The sequence below is a fragment of the Pezoporus occidentalis genome, unplaced genomic scaffold (genome assembly GCF_034315485.1).
Source record: "Pezoporus occidentalis ecotype Australia unplaced genomic scaffold, CSIRO_AGI_Poc_V1 ctg180, whole genome shotgun sequence".
In the NCBI taxonomy this organism is placed as follows: Eukaryota; Metazoa; Chordata; class Aves; order Psittaciformes; family Psittacidae; genus Pezoporus; species Pezoporus occidentalis.
Window position 1 is genome coordinate 1,146,749 of NW_026913641.1, and position 14,739 is coordinate 1,161,487.

Below are 14,739 nucleotides of genomic sequence, written 5' to 3' on the forward strand. Positions count from 1 at the left end.
AGCAGATTCTCCTGGAAGGCATGCTAAGGCACATGAAAAACAACAAGGTGCTTGGTGACAGCCAGCATGGCTTCACTAAGGGGAAATCCTGCCTGACCAATTTGATGGCCTCCTGTGATGGGGCTACAGAACTGATGGATGGGGTAGAGCACCTGACGTTATCTACTTGGACTTGTGCAAAGCGTTCGACACTGTCCCACAGAACATCCTTGTCTCTAAATTGGAGAGACATCAATTTGATGGATGGACCACTCGGTGAATAAAGAATTGGCTGGATGGCTGCACACAAAGAGTTGTGGTCAATGGCTCAATGTCCAGCTGGAGAACAGGAACGAGTGGTGTCCCTCAGGGATCAGTGTTGGGACCGGGCTTATTTAACATCTTTGTCGCTGACATGGACAGTGGGATTGAGTGCACCCTCAGCAAGTTTGCAGATGACACCAAGCTGTGTGGTTCGGTTAATACGCTGGAGGGAAGGAATGCCATCCAGAGGGACCTCGACATGCCTGTGAGGTGGGCTGATGCCAGCTTCATGGAGTTTTACCATGACAAGTGCAAGGTGCTACACCTGGGTCAGAGCAATCCCAGGCACAGCTACAGGCTGGGCAGAGAAGAGATTCAGAGCAGCCCAAGGAGAAGGACTTGGGGGTGTTGGCAAATGAGGAACTTAACATGAGCCGGCTTCCGTGTATGCTGACAGCCCCGAAAACCAACCGTACCCTGGGCTGCATCAAAAGGAGCATGACCAGCAGGTCGAAGGAGGTGATCCTGCCCCTCTACTCTGCTCTCCTGAAACCTCACCTGGAGCATTGTGTGCAGTTCTGGTGTCCTCAACATAAAAAGGACATGGAACTGTTGGAACAAGTCCAGAGGAGGCCACGAGGATGATCAGGGACTGGAGCACCTCCTATATGAAGATAGGCTGGGAAAGTTGGGGCTGTTCAGCCTGGAGAAGTGAAGGCTGCGTGGAGACCTCATAGCAGCCTTCCAGTATCTGAAAGGGGCCTATAGGGATGCTGGGGATGAACTCTTCATTAGGGACTGTAGTGACAGGAGAAGGGGTAATGGGTTCAAACTTAAACAGGGGAAGTTTAGATTGGGTATAAGGAAGAAGTTCTTTACTGTAATTTGCCAGGCACAGAGGTGAGACTGACTGGTCTGTAATTCCCTTTTTCATCCATTTTCCCCTTCTTGAAAATGGGGGTTATATTTCCCTTTTTCCAGTTGTCCCGAACTTCACCCAACTGCCATGATTTTTCAGATATGATGGACAATGGCTTAGCAACTTTATCTGTGAGCTCCTTCAGGACCTACAGATGGATTTCATCAGGTCCTGTGGACTTGTGCATATTCAGGTTCTTAAGATGGTCTCGAAACAAATCCTCTCCTACAGTTGGCCTAGGGTCTTCATTCGTTAAATCTTTGTAAGACAGATTCTCCTTTTTTATATGCATATATAAAATCCTGCTCTTTGAATTTAGCAATGTGATTGTTACAAACCAGCTCCAGCAGCGGCCAGATGGTGAGCATGGTCTAGGAAAGTGGTGATGCACTTTGAAAGGACTACATTCATCTGAATATTTTACTACTTCACGATCAAACCCTGCCTTTGAAAATGTCAAAGGCAACTATTCAGGATCAAACACCATATGGTACATTTGTCCTCTTCATTTCCTCTTACAATCAATAGATGAAAAAGTACGTTTCAGACCTGCATGCCACACTATACAGTGTTGTCACTTCAAGACCTCCAAAATGTGAAATAGTGGCAGGAAACTGCTCAAATACATGTTTGTTGGATTAAAAGGAACAGAAATGATCATTAGAAGTCCAGTCTCCTATAGCTCTGCTTGTGACACTATGGTGTGGTTTTACTCTGGAATTCAAGTGTGATTTGCTTATGAAACACTTCCCAGGATGTCCCTAGAACCATATGTAGACGTAATCTGAAGTTGATTTTTCATGACTTTACTGGTAAAGCTCTGAAGATCTGGTTAATGCAGCTCTGTGATAGGGTAACAGCTGCTGAGCCCAACACAATTAAAAATAAATCACAGTAAAAATAGTCATGTATTTGTAACTGGGGAGAAACAATCACCAGGGAGCAGCTGAACTGTTGTCAGGCAGGCATCATGTTGACATTTAAAGGTGTTTTTAAGAGCAGCTGCACCCTCCTCTCCATGATGGCCTCCTGGTCCCCAGCTTGTGGCAGGCGGATGTCTGTAGTGGATATACCTGATTGCTGGCTTAAACACACCTCTAAACTTGAGGTCCTCCTCAGCTTAGAGACATTTGCAGTCCCTCTGCTTCTGGAATCTGACATCTGAAGTCCCTTGTGCTGGCACTGTGGTGTGTCTTCATGTCACTGAACAGGATCACCTTGCTCACTCCTGAGACCTGGTGATCCCAATGAGCACCTTCCATCCCTTCTGCCTCTGCTCAGCATTCCCACCTCACCACATCTCTAAATCCAGGGTGGTCACCCATCCCAGTGCCACTTGGCCTCGGTAGGCCCAACTGTTAATGACAGTACTGCTCCTTTTTTCTCTTTTGCAAATAAGTAACATGCAAATTTATTGAAACACCTGATGGTTAACCTTGCACTGAAGTGATTCTTCAAACTGCAAGAAGAAACAGTTTGCAGAAGTCATCGGGGTGGTGACAAAGTCTAAAGTCCCTTCCTGTGACTGTGAGCACTCAGCTGGCCTGCACCAATCAAAGCAAAGCCCAGTGAAAAGCAGCCCAACACAAACAACCCCAGAATGCAAATATTCATCTGATGCATGCATAAATGGAGGTGTCTGTGATCATTCTTAAAGGTCTTCTTCCATGATTTGTGTTGGAAGGGACCTTAAAGCTCATCCAGTTCAAACCCCCTGCCATGGGCAGGGACACTTTCCGCTAGAGCAGGTTGCACCAAGCCCCATCCAGCCTGGCCTTGAACACTGCCAGGGATGGGGCATTGCAGAAGAACCCAGATGTTGAGTACAGGAATAAAAATTTCAAATCTCGTAATAAGCAAAATAATTACATGCTACGAAGCAAGGAAGTCTCAGGCCTTACGTTTTATTGTTGATGAGAAACAAATCTGGCTTGTGATTGGCTGAGCACACTCAGGTAACAAATTAAAGCCACGCTTCTCATTATCCCCTTTATCGCAGCACGTGATGCTGAGGTTTTGTAACAACATTAAATTACAGTTCACAAACCAAGATGAAAAATTGAGCAGCAGTACAATCTATATGCTTCTTGTGAAGTTAGTATTACACTGACTGTGGATTTAAGAGCTCTCGCTACTTTTAGAAGACAATATGCAAAAGCAAAACTGATAATTCCATGGCTGTAACAAACAGTCCCACAGGCCTCTGGTGAAGATGTTCAGCCTAAGTGTAACAACCCATGGAAAATGGCTTCTGGTTTCAGAGGACATTTTTACATGTCAGCATGTATCCATGTTTAACACAATGGTAGCAAACAGTCACTGAATCTGTCAGAAGAGTTTTAGAAGGCAGCTCTGGCCTTGCTAATCTTACCCTTCATTTCTAAACTCCATCAGCTCCCAAACACCTAATTTTCAGTTGATGCCCCGGCTGCAGTGTTTGTGCATCTCCCATCAGAAGCTGGGTGTTATCTGCTCCTTTCCTGTTGGGTGGCACAAAGCAATGGGACACCTCCTCTCATGGCGTACACTCACTCGAGCTCCGTTAATCCCATTCCCAGCCTTTCCTGGATGCTGTTGTGTACATGGTGAAACTGAGCGGGACTGACCATGGGCAGTGAGTCGTGGACTACTGGAGCTGGATCTGAATCCACTCCACTGCAGGGGTGGCTGCTCTTCAGCATCTGAATTTCTCCCACCACCAGTAAAACTGCTGAGCTTAAGCTGAGGTATATCAATTATCTGCAACACCCTGGAAACCAACATCTGTTTGTCCTCTGATTCCCCTTTCTAAACCACAGTGGGGGACATCCAAACACTAGAAGCAAAAACCAGAGCCCAATTTGCTTTCCACCCCTGCCCTAGCACTTCCACCCCGTCCCATCCATGCAGCCAGCAGCCGTCACACCTGTGCTGCTGATCAGCTGTGATAACTGCATTTGCATTAGCTAAAGAGAGATATGTTCAATAAGAAAAAGTTCGTGGGCTTGTCAATGCTTAGCACAAGCTTTCCTACAGCTAAACTTGTCCCTGATCCCACCAAGAACAGAAAGCAGGGTTAATATAGTAAATGCTGCTGTTAATTATGATCTGAGTCTCACAGGAGTTTTCTTCAGATCTCAGAACATTTAGTAGACTGCTTGTTAGAAGCGAACTAATTCGCATAGGAACAATAGTTAAATATGGACCTTGGAGTTACTACATATAGGAGTTTCTCTTTTACAAATGAAAGTAGTGCTGCCGTGCTGGAGAGCACAGTGACATGATGGCAAGGAAAGCAGAGACTGGCTTTTATGACACTATTTACAGATTTTCCGTTTAAAAAACTGCTGAATTTGATTTAATATAAGTATAGAACTTTTCTTCCATATACAAACTCTTGTTAGCTGATTAACTATTAAGGTGCTCAGAAGTGTGGATGAAAACAGAAGTTACAGTAGATCAGTTGTGGTTTCGTCTATTTACAAACCGCGCTCAGTTGCCTGCTGGCACTAGTATCTTCCAAAGGAGCTGGAAGCCAAGTGGCCAGTTACGAATCTACTGCCACAGGAACTGTTGTCTTCTTCACACAATCTCTGTCAGAAGGTAAAATAGTAGTACTTCCATTCATTTTTTATTGGCAAAGGTGGGTGCCCTTGCTGATCCGTGTAGCTGGTGGTGCCAAGCAGCATCACACTGTGAGACCCCCTGTTTCTAGCTGTTGACTCCTGTCCAGACCTTACCACCAGAATTTGCTGGTCTGATGGGCAGCTGCCCGAGTGAGGACTCACAGCACCAGGTTGTTACACTGCAATGCATCATGTACGGAGCCTTCTAAGTACTCAGAGAGCTCAGATCTACCCCGTGCAACAGAAGGGAACATTTATGTGTGAGAAACCAAGGAGAATGTGCTTAGCAAAAAATCTTATCTTCCCATCATTAAAAATAAAAGTCCCAAGTGGCCCATGTTTTGCAGGTCAAATTCCTTCCCCATTAACATTCTCAGAGTTATTTCCTGTCTGATGGCCAAAATCTACCTCTGGTTCTGTTCTCTGCTAACTGGCGGCTGACCACTGCCTGGCATTGCTTCTGTCCGTACAGTCTGTACGTGCATGGGTGCCTCAGAGGAGCTCAAAGTTTGCGTTTCGGGGATCCATCAAACCAGGAGGGTATCTGACCATAATGAAAATGCTGATTTTTGTCCTCATCGTTTTAAGATGCTATAGAAAAAGAAAGGAAAATGAGTTGATTTGACTCCTGTTTGTAAACTTACTATGTACTGTCATCTTCCCCATGTACATTTAAGTTTCAAACAGGTCCCAGAGATTGCAAGGCAAGAGTGTTAAGGCAGTATAAGAAACTCAGTATTTTATTCACACCTCTTGATTCCCTTAGATGTATTTCTAAGGCATCAAAAGGGGCACATGGTTTGTGCTTGCCTTTTCAGAAGAAGGCATTCAGTATAGTGTAAAAAACGGGTGCTCAACAACAGACATAAGACGCTCACAGCCCCAGGCAATGGCCACACCGTTAGAGAGGAACAAGGAGATGCATTGGGGTTTCCTGGGTGTGGATTCCTCACCATCGGTCTTTCTGGTACACCTCTGTTTGTACAATCTCATTGGGGTGCTCAGATATGCAGGCCCCATTGATGTCATTAAGCTTGCTGTCTGGAAGATCTTCAGGTTTTGTGCAAAGTTTCAGTGCCCTGGAGATGAAGACATCCAAGTCAAACTCAGAGTCTTTTTTGCTGTTCACCTCTGTGGGTTCTTTGTGGAGGTGGTGAGGAGAAGATGGCAGGCTCCGTTCCTGAATCTCTGGAAGTGGACTGGGACACTCAAGACCCACCTGCGTGCTCTTCACCCACTGAGCAATCTCCAGGAAGAGGTTGGATGGTTCTTCTTCTAGTGACAGCTCAGCTGTGGGTGCTATGGCTGCTCTTTTCCAGTGGGATAAATCTAAAATCAGCTTGGGTTCTGAGTAGTGATGGGGCTTATTGTCTCTCCACAGCAATTTGTCCAAGTAGGAAGGTGACCCCACTTTGTAATCACATGATTTTCCACAATCAGCATCAAATACTCGGTCCATGGATGAGTGGGAGAGCTCCAAGAACCTCTCCGAGCTGCTTTGTGAGTATTTCCGTGGATCAACTTGTGCTTCCTCAGCAATGGATTCAGACCCTGCCCGAGGGTCCCGCTGAACATCATCCATGTCATGGTATTTATCATGTCTCCATTCCAGGTCAGAGGAGAGGCTTATGTGATACCTGTGAAAAACATGCTGCTATTAGACACACAGATGACAGCTTCATTAGAAACAGCACTGCTCAAACAGACGTGCAGCTTGCTGCTGCTATTTTTGCCTTTTTCTTGCCAATATATTGCTTACTACAGATCTCTAACTTCTTATTAGTATTAGAGATCTTTCTTTTGTGTGTTAAAAAAGGTGGTGGGGGGGGGGGGGGGGGGGTGTTGAGTAATTTATCAAGAGTCTGAGATGGGACCAGTAGTAGGTAAAAAGCCCCAACAACCAAACCAACCAGATCCTTCATTTAGGCCTTTATCATCTTCCCTCCACTTGGTATTAAAACATTATTAACAATGTTAATAATGAAACTGACCTTCAGCCCACAGACAAGTACCCTCAGTGTGAGAGCTCCTTGTTTGTTGGCATAGAAGTAAAAAAGATGAGATTGTACATCACCATTTACTCTGACACTGAGATTGTACATCACCATTTACCCTAAATGGTGGACCAAGACCATCGCTGAAGGGCCACCTTCCAAAGTGATAACTTTCCCCATTAACTGCAATTACCTGGTAACACCCATTCTTAAACATGGTTTTCAAAGTGACATTTAATTTACTGGTTCCTAACTGAGCTGCTTTTAAAAGATGTATTATCCCAGTTACTGGGGCTCTGTGTCCCAGGAATTAAATGGTCTTCAGGTATCCCACAACAAACAGGTAGAAATCGCTTCCCATCTCTAAAACACTCAGCTTGTGTTGCAAAATTTAGGCCCCTATAGCAGATGTCCCCAGCTGGGTGGCAGGACCTACAGCCCAGGTCACAGCTTCTTGTGTCACACCAAGAAAACCAAGAGATAAAAAGGTGACCAGGTGACCTCCAGCAACTGATTTACTGCTTTGGAGATTATAATGGGAGGGATTCTGGAGCTGTGGGTACACTGAAGACAGAAATCCTGAGAAAAGCTTCCAGCTTTCCTCTTATACCTAATTTACCTCATTGTCCCCCAGCCTCCACACTGATATGTGTTCACCAGGCAGAGAGATTAATAATAGTGAAGGCAAGGGATTTCTTTAGATTACTTTTTCAGTGCTGATGAAATACAGTGGATTAAGAAGGTGAGGAGATTTAATTGCTATTCAGAGAACAACAATGCTGCAGACATCCTCAGCCAGCTCACCCCACTCAGCTGGAAAGAGCTGTATAGGAAAATGAACTTACTTAATTCTTAGCTGCTTATTTTGTCCTACCTGCTCTGGCACTGGGACTGGCCTAGTAACTGGGGTAATCATGTAGGGCATGGGAGGCCTCAGCTCAAGGCTCTGGTCTGCTCTAAACTTGCTGTACGACTCCCAGCAAACCATTTAAAAGTCATGCAATTAAGAATACTTTAAAAGACCCCAGATCTGTAGCCTCTGAGGCTTATGAACCTTGAAAAGTGATTATATTCTGCTCCAAATCAGGCCAAGTCCCCAAAAGGTACAAGAGTTACATTATTTTTTAACTGGTATTATCACAGAATCCCAGCCTGGTTTGTGTTGGAAGGGACATTAAAGCTCCTCCAGTTCCAGCATCCTGCCACTGGCAGGGACACCTTCCACTACAGCAGCTTGCTCCAAGCCCCTGTGTCCAACCTGGCCTTGAACACTGCAAGGGATGGGGCAGCCACAGCTTCTCTGGGCACCCTGTGCCAGGGACAGAGGACAGGGGGAAGAACCATAACATCACTTAAACAGATGTAACTCGAAGACAGTATAGGCTGTGAATAAAAGCAAGAGCAGAAAGATAGTGACTGGGATGTGCACGCTCAACATCTGCTCACTGTGGACATCAGTGATGAACCTCTCATTGGCTTTAAAGAAAGCATAAAGATGGTATAAATAAGCAAAAGCAGGTGTCCTTTGTGGGTCTGGAACATGTGTGATTGAACCTAGCCAAGAGCAGGCCAGAGGCTCACCAGTCAAGTTCTGCCTAAGTTATGTAAGCCAGTATGTGGTCTGTGGCCTAGCCTTGGGTACCATACCTGTCCCAGTTAGACATCTGGCTCTGGTTGGCTTCCATGAGTAAAATATCATCAATCTCATCCTCAATCCGGAATGGATGCTGAGACACTGGTTCATCCTCAGGGCAGGAATACTGACTCATATAAGGATGCTGCAGACCCATCTCAGCCGTTAATCGATCCATAGGGTTAAATGTCAGTATTTTCTCCAGAAAATCAATAGCTGTGAAGCAAAGAGAAACAAGCTCACTAATTCCTCAGAAGCAATACCAGATTCCTTTCCAGAATAAGCCTTTTGAATCCCCCATAACAAATCCCTTTGAAGTAAGGAAGGAATTAAAGGTCACATGCTGTGTGCATCTAAAACAGGCACTTCTGTCCTTGTAGCATCCATCTTACTTGCCCCAGGAGCAGTGTCCTTGGAGTGGAGCAATCCCACATCCTGCAGGTGTCATTTTATCTAGCAAGGCAGGAAAAATGACAACATCACACCTCCACAGCGCAGCATGTACATGTTATACCCTGTCCTGTGATCCTGGGCCAGAACACTGAGCTCAGGGTCAAAAGATCTTTGCATGGTGTCAGGTTTGATTCTGGGCTCTCAGATTCATTTGACAAGCACACTGCATTTCAGACAACTGATTTCACATCTTGTGCAGCTGAAGTGGGATTAGATTTAAAGTGCAGTTTTTAGAAGTCTTTGGCATGACCAACACTCTGAAATTATCTACCCTTTAATATTTAAAGAACTCCAAGTGTCTAAAATTACTTTAGAAAGACTGTGGAGCATGAACTGTTTTTACAATGATGAAGGAGGAAGTTAAGTGAAATTGAAATTACTAGAATTACATCTAAATATAGAGGGCTTGTTGTGAGTTCTTTGATGATACCTTTTACTGAGCTTATGTGGAAAGATCAAATCCTGTCATTAAAGAGGCTATTCAGTTGATTCTTGGTGAATGGAAAAAACCCTTTACAGTTCAGATAATACAAATAGGAAAATGCCTTTCTTCAACTGCAACTGTGGATTGTACCTTCAGAAATATCCTCATTAAAGGTGTAAGTGTGAATGGGACAGTTTCTTCAAGGACAAAAATCACTCAGCAAGAAGGCCAGGCCATACCTATTGCCTCAGTGCTTAAACATTAACCAATATCCAATTGTCTCCCACAAGATTATTTCATTGCTTGGGCTAATTAAGTAGGAAGGAATCAAAAGCTTCATAAGGTCACCGACTGTGGGCGAGAAGCATGAAGGAACGATATATTATGGGTCAGAGAGGAAGGAAAATATCAATGAATTATATAAAGCGCACAGGTGACCTTTCTTCCCACAGTAACGACAGGGAATAAATCCACCTCTGCTTGCTGGAGGCTGACACGGGTAACCCAGGCTGATGACTATCACATTGCCAAGCCCTGGTAGCACATGTCTTATAACCAGAAATTACACCAATGAACATAAGCCAGGCTGGGTCTTGACGTCTTCCCAAAAGCAGGAGGCCAGGTCCACTTACCCCAGTTTAAGCCCTGGAAGGAGGGCAGAAGAGCGGATGTGCCCTGATCCACACTGCTCAACTCTGGCTGCCACCCTGCAAGCTCTCACTGCCTGCAAAGCTGCTCCAGGCAAACGTTCAGGTCTGGAAGCCTGTGGTTTGCAGCCCCCTCACAACAACACACCGCTGATTTCTACTTTTTTTAAGCTTTAGCCAAAGGAGGAAAGGGGCTGAAGTGGTGCTCAAGCACTGCAGGCTGCGAGAGCCTGATGTGAGTAATGTCCAAGCCTTGAAGCACTTGGATGCTTCTGCTTGTAGCAACCATCTCACTGAGTTCAGATATTTGTGAAGTAAGTGAATTTATTCTCTTGTATTATACAAATGCATTCATGCAAAAAGCACAGCAAGAAAATTAACAGGGCTTGAAAATAACCTCTGCAGTGAAGACTCACAGGTCAAGAAAAGGCACAGAAAGGCAAGGATGCACCTTGAAAGTGTCTTGGAATAGTCTTGGAAGACTATTTCACCCATATTTCTATAAGAGTTACCTGCAAGAAAGCTACCGCATCACCATTGCTATCCTGCAGCCACATCTTCCCTGGTGGGATGGTAAGCAGGACCCTGGTGGGGACAGCACTGCAGCCATGCACTGTAACCCCCCAGATATCTGAACCCCGTTCACCAGTGTTAATGCACTTGGCCTTAGAGGACAATCCCTGTGACCCTCTGGGGAAACACGTCTGCCAAAGCCAGGAGGCAGTACAGTACCTTCACTGTCCACTTCGGGGAGCAGCTTACGCAGTGGCTTCCTCACTTCCCAGGTGCTGTTGATGAACGTGGGCATCACTTTGAGCAGCTCCTCTTTGTCCTCCTCATGGATAACTGGAATTGTCTCCAGAATAAGCTGCATCTGTTCCAGCTCATGACCCCCTAAACGGGCAGAAAACAGGCAGAGAGGTAAGACACAGAAGTTAAACTGGGTGTACATGTGTGTTGTATTACCTCCCTGAAATGAGCCATGTTGCTGCAATGCTGCATCTCTGAGTGCATCTCTGCACTGATGCTTTCCAGTATCAGCCACCACTATAAATGCAATGAAAACATCCTCACCACCTTCTCATGAACCAGGTGCAGTAATATCCCCAGGTCACTTTCATTTTCCTCTGTTGCTGTCTTCCTGCATGAGAGCTCACCTTTTGGTTCTCCCTCTACATAGCAGTACATGGAGCAACCACTCAGGTGTGTCCAAGGCAGAGCTTCAGGTGAGATGCCTCCATCTACACACACACAGGCCGTGCAGCCCACAAAGCACCCATACCTCCTCTCCCATTCACCCTGGCGGGACACCAGGGTCACCTCATTTTAAGGGTTTAAGAGTTAACCTAGACAATTTGCCCCCTATCACCCTGAGGCTGTCAGGCAGAGCAGAAACTGTACCCAAACAAAATCACAGAGGTGGGAGCTATTATCCATTGCTGGGCTCCATCATGTGTGATACGAAGAGATGAATATTTGCTCTAACAACAGCCTCAGAAATGACAACTTCTCCACCTCTAGTCTGTCCTGGGGAGACACCACCCCCCCCCAGTCCTGGTCCAGCTCTGGAGGAGCAACACACTTTAAATGAATGCAAGCGCAACATTTGGGAGAGCACAAGGCTCTGACTGTGACGGTCCCCACAACTGCTATGAACAATCATGTATTTTTCATCCTTTTCCTTCAGGACATATTAATCCACAGCTACGAGTCAGTGAGAGGAAGAAGCACAGCATTGTCAGTGGAGCGAAGCAAACCATTTCATTAATGAACGTTCATCCCATTCTTTGATGCACTATTGGATTTGACCAACAGCTCAGCGGCTGATTTCCAGCCTTCTATGTGTACAGAGAAGCAGCCTGGCAGAAATACCAAGTCACACTATTGATTTTGTGTCTGCCAGAAAGGCTGGTTATAAATATTCTGTCATTAGAGGAAGGACTATCCATTAAGACAGCAAGCTGGCTGGCGTGGACAAACCAATGGGGTTTTGGGGCCACCAAGCCCCTGCTGTCCAAGTTGTGAATTTGAGGTGGCTTCACTGGCAAGCAGCAACTGGATGATCCACAAGAGAACTGAACCTCATTTATGGCACAGCACTTCTAACCAGTTTGCAAGGAGGGTGGAGAGCACAACCTACAGGGGCTGGTGTGGACCATCACTGGCTTCACACCCTCAGGCGACTCTTTCCCTTTGGAGGTCCCTGGCACCTTGCAGGGGCTGCCCTCCCCAGCCCAGAGCTCCCTCTGGGTCTGCAGCAGGTTTCCAGACTCACATCCATAGAGCTGACGCCAAACACACACAACCCAGGGCAAGGGTACTTCCAAATGTCAAGGTTGGGAAAGGGTCTCCATCCATCATGGCCTCATCACTCCAACAAGTTTTGGTTCAATGCAGTTGTATGCACCCCAAACAGCAGAGCTCCAAGCCAGGACATGGCAATGAACTTAGACAACACCAAAGTAACACCGACATATTTTGAGCAAGCTGCTCTAGAGGAAGGTGTCCCTGCCAGTGGCAGGGGGTTGGAATTGGATGAGCTTTAAGGTCCCTTTCAAACCAAACCACTCTGGGATTCTATGACATTAGCAGAGCTGGTCACCATTGCACTACACATCCACCCAGAGCAAAACCTCAGAAGATAAAGCAGTAGGAAAGGCAAAAAAGACAGAGGGACACCCTCCCAAAAAATCAATCCTGGGCAAATTAATTAACTTTCCTATAGAAGAACTAATTTTAGGTCATTTAGAGGTTCACAGCGTGGCTCCAGGAGAAACTAATGACCATCAAGAAACAAACACTTTGTTGGTCAGGCTAATTCCCAAACTGTGATCAGAATCACAGGGTACTGAAAATCCCAAAGGCTTCACGGCTGTTCTCCTCTCAGTGCAGCTCCTGCCACTGCTCATTGAAGGTACATGGCAGCCAAAAAGCACAGTGTTTAGTCACACAGAGAAGCTGCTAATGCAACGCTGGAAGCCTTGAATTATGGCTCTCAGGAACCCACTTCTCCACCATTATCCTCTTATTTATGTAATTCCTAGGGACCTTCTGGAGGCATTAATTCCTGAGAAGAAAAACACAGACTACAGACAGAATAAACGTAATGTGCTGTCATTACCCGAGGAGAGAACAAGGAGCTCTGCATCACATCTTGGAAAACGGAACCCTTCCCTGGGCTTGCAGCCAAATCTTGGCTATGCACCCAAGCCCTGCTAGTGAATTATCTAGGAGCAAGCACTGATCCCATGGGAAATGCCACCACGTCACCTCCTATCTCATGGTCCACTGGCAAACCCCACAGACACCTGCAAGGACACGCAGCTTTTCTTTTTCTCCCCGTTTTCTCTTGTCTGCACTGGTGAGGCTTTAGATGCACTTAAGCAGGAGAGGGTGGAAGAGTCACTAGAGGGAGCTGTAGCTGCTCAGCTGGGGATGCTGTTCCCTGTTCTCCATGCAGCTCGCGGTGGGGGAGCTCGCCAAAGAGATTTTAGCTGCTGGAGACAGGCTACGCTCCGTGAGCTTTGGATCAGTCACATTTCTTGGGGTCTCCCGGGTCTCTGCCAAACCCAAAGCTGCTCCTGCCACCGCACCACAGAGAAGGAGCCGTGGAGAGGGCAAGGAGCCGGGGTCCCTCTTTGCTGGGTGTTCATTAACGTGTGGGAGAATGAAAGCAGTCAGTAAAAGCTAGTAATGGATCACCTTAAGTTAACTACCTTGCTTAAGCAGCCCAGACAAACTACTGAGTTAATTACACTGACTTATGCCAAGCACTCGATTTAAGTTGTGCCACTGACGCATACTCAGGAAACAAATTTATCCAGTGAATGGCAATTACTGGAGGTTTGCAACTTTCTGGGAACTACATCGCTCTTCTTTCCCACGAGGTGTTGCTGGTGATCCAGAACTCTCCAGAAGTCTCATCCTGCAGTGTTGGGGGGTGTAACTGGCCTTGGGTAAACTCATTCTCCCAAGCAAAGAGGAGGGAAACAAAAGGAAAGATGAACCTGTGCTGTCCTATGAGTGTTCGCCAGTTTTAGTTGCTCTGAGTGGCTGGAGTTTATTCCCCTCCTCTTTGGACACCAGCAGATGAAAGATAGTACATGGCATGGGACACCACCATGGGCACCCTACCCACTGCCAGGCTCCCACCCCAGCTCTTACTTACCTACTGGTGTAGGAGGAGGCCAAGAAAATGGGGCACAGGGCAGAACCTTCCCATAACAACTCTATGGACTATTTTTAAAGCAACCCAAAAGAAATATATATTTTGAGCTCTGGTTTTGATCCCCACCCATTAACTCAGTATCTGGGGGCTTATTAAGGGACTGCACAGGGCTGGAAAGCAGAGAAGCAGAGATGCTCGCAGCATGTGTCTGGCTGAGCCCAACCTGTGACCTGCCAAATCCCATCTCCTGATCTCTGACCTGCTGTGGACTCTCAGGAGCCAAACTGCAAAGCAGGTTCCCATATGACTGTTCTGGGCCACCTCATCTGGGCATCCAGGACAGGACTGATGTGACATGTACCCACATGTAACACCAGCACAAGCACTTCAGCTGTCCTCCAGACTTTTGTATTGGAAAAATAAATATTTCTAAAGTCGGTTAATCTCATCTAATGCAGACAGCTAATAGAGGACAGATGAATCACATTCTGGAGCTGCCTTTGCCTCTGCCTTGACCGTGAAGGGAGCTTTAAGGACCAGGTATCTGGTGTCAGCCAATGTAAATTCTACCCCAGGGTCTACAAACAGCAGAAACACCAAGCTGAGGCAGGAGTCAAGCATGGCTTGAAATGCAAGGATAAAGATGCATGGCT

At 46.2% G+C, this 14,739-nt stretch overlaps 1 protein-coding gene across 2 annotated transcripts in view; it reads right to left on the reverse strand.

Moving 5' to 3' along the window:
- Positions 1–3,046: 3,046 nt before the first annotated feature.
- Positions 3,047–14,739, reverse strand: part of MAPK4 (mitogen-activated protein kinase 4) — a 45,735-nt gene continuing 34,042 nt past the window's right edge. For both annotated transcript variants that reach the window (XM_062615390.1, XM_062615389.1), the window contains 3 exons: positions 10,651–10,812; positions 8,409–8,610; positions 3,047–6,404 (listed from right to left, as the gene is read on the reverse strand). In XM_062615390.1, the coding sequence (XP_062471374.1) occupies positions 5,717–6,404; positions 8,409–8,610; positions 10,651–10,812 (1,052 nt within the window). In that variant the 3' untranslated portion in view covers positions 3,047–5,716. The remainder of the gene's footprint in view (positions 6,405–8,408; positions 8,611–10,650; positions 10,813–14,739) is intronic.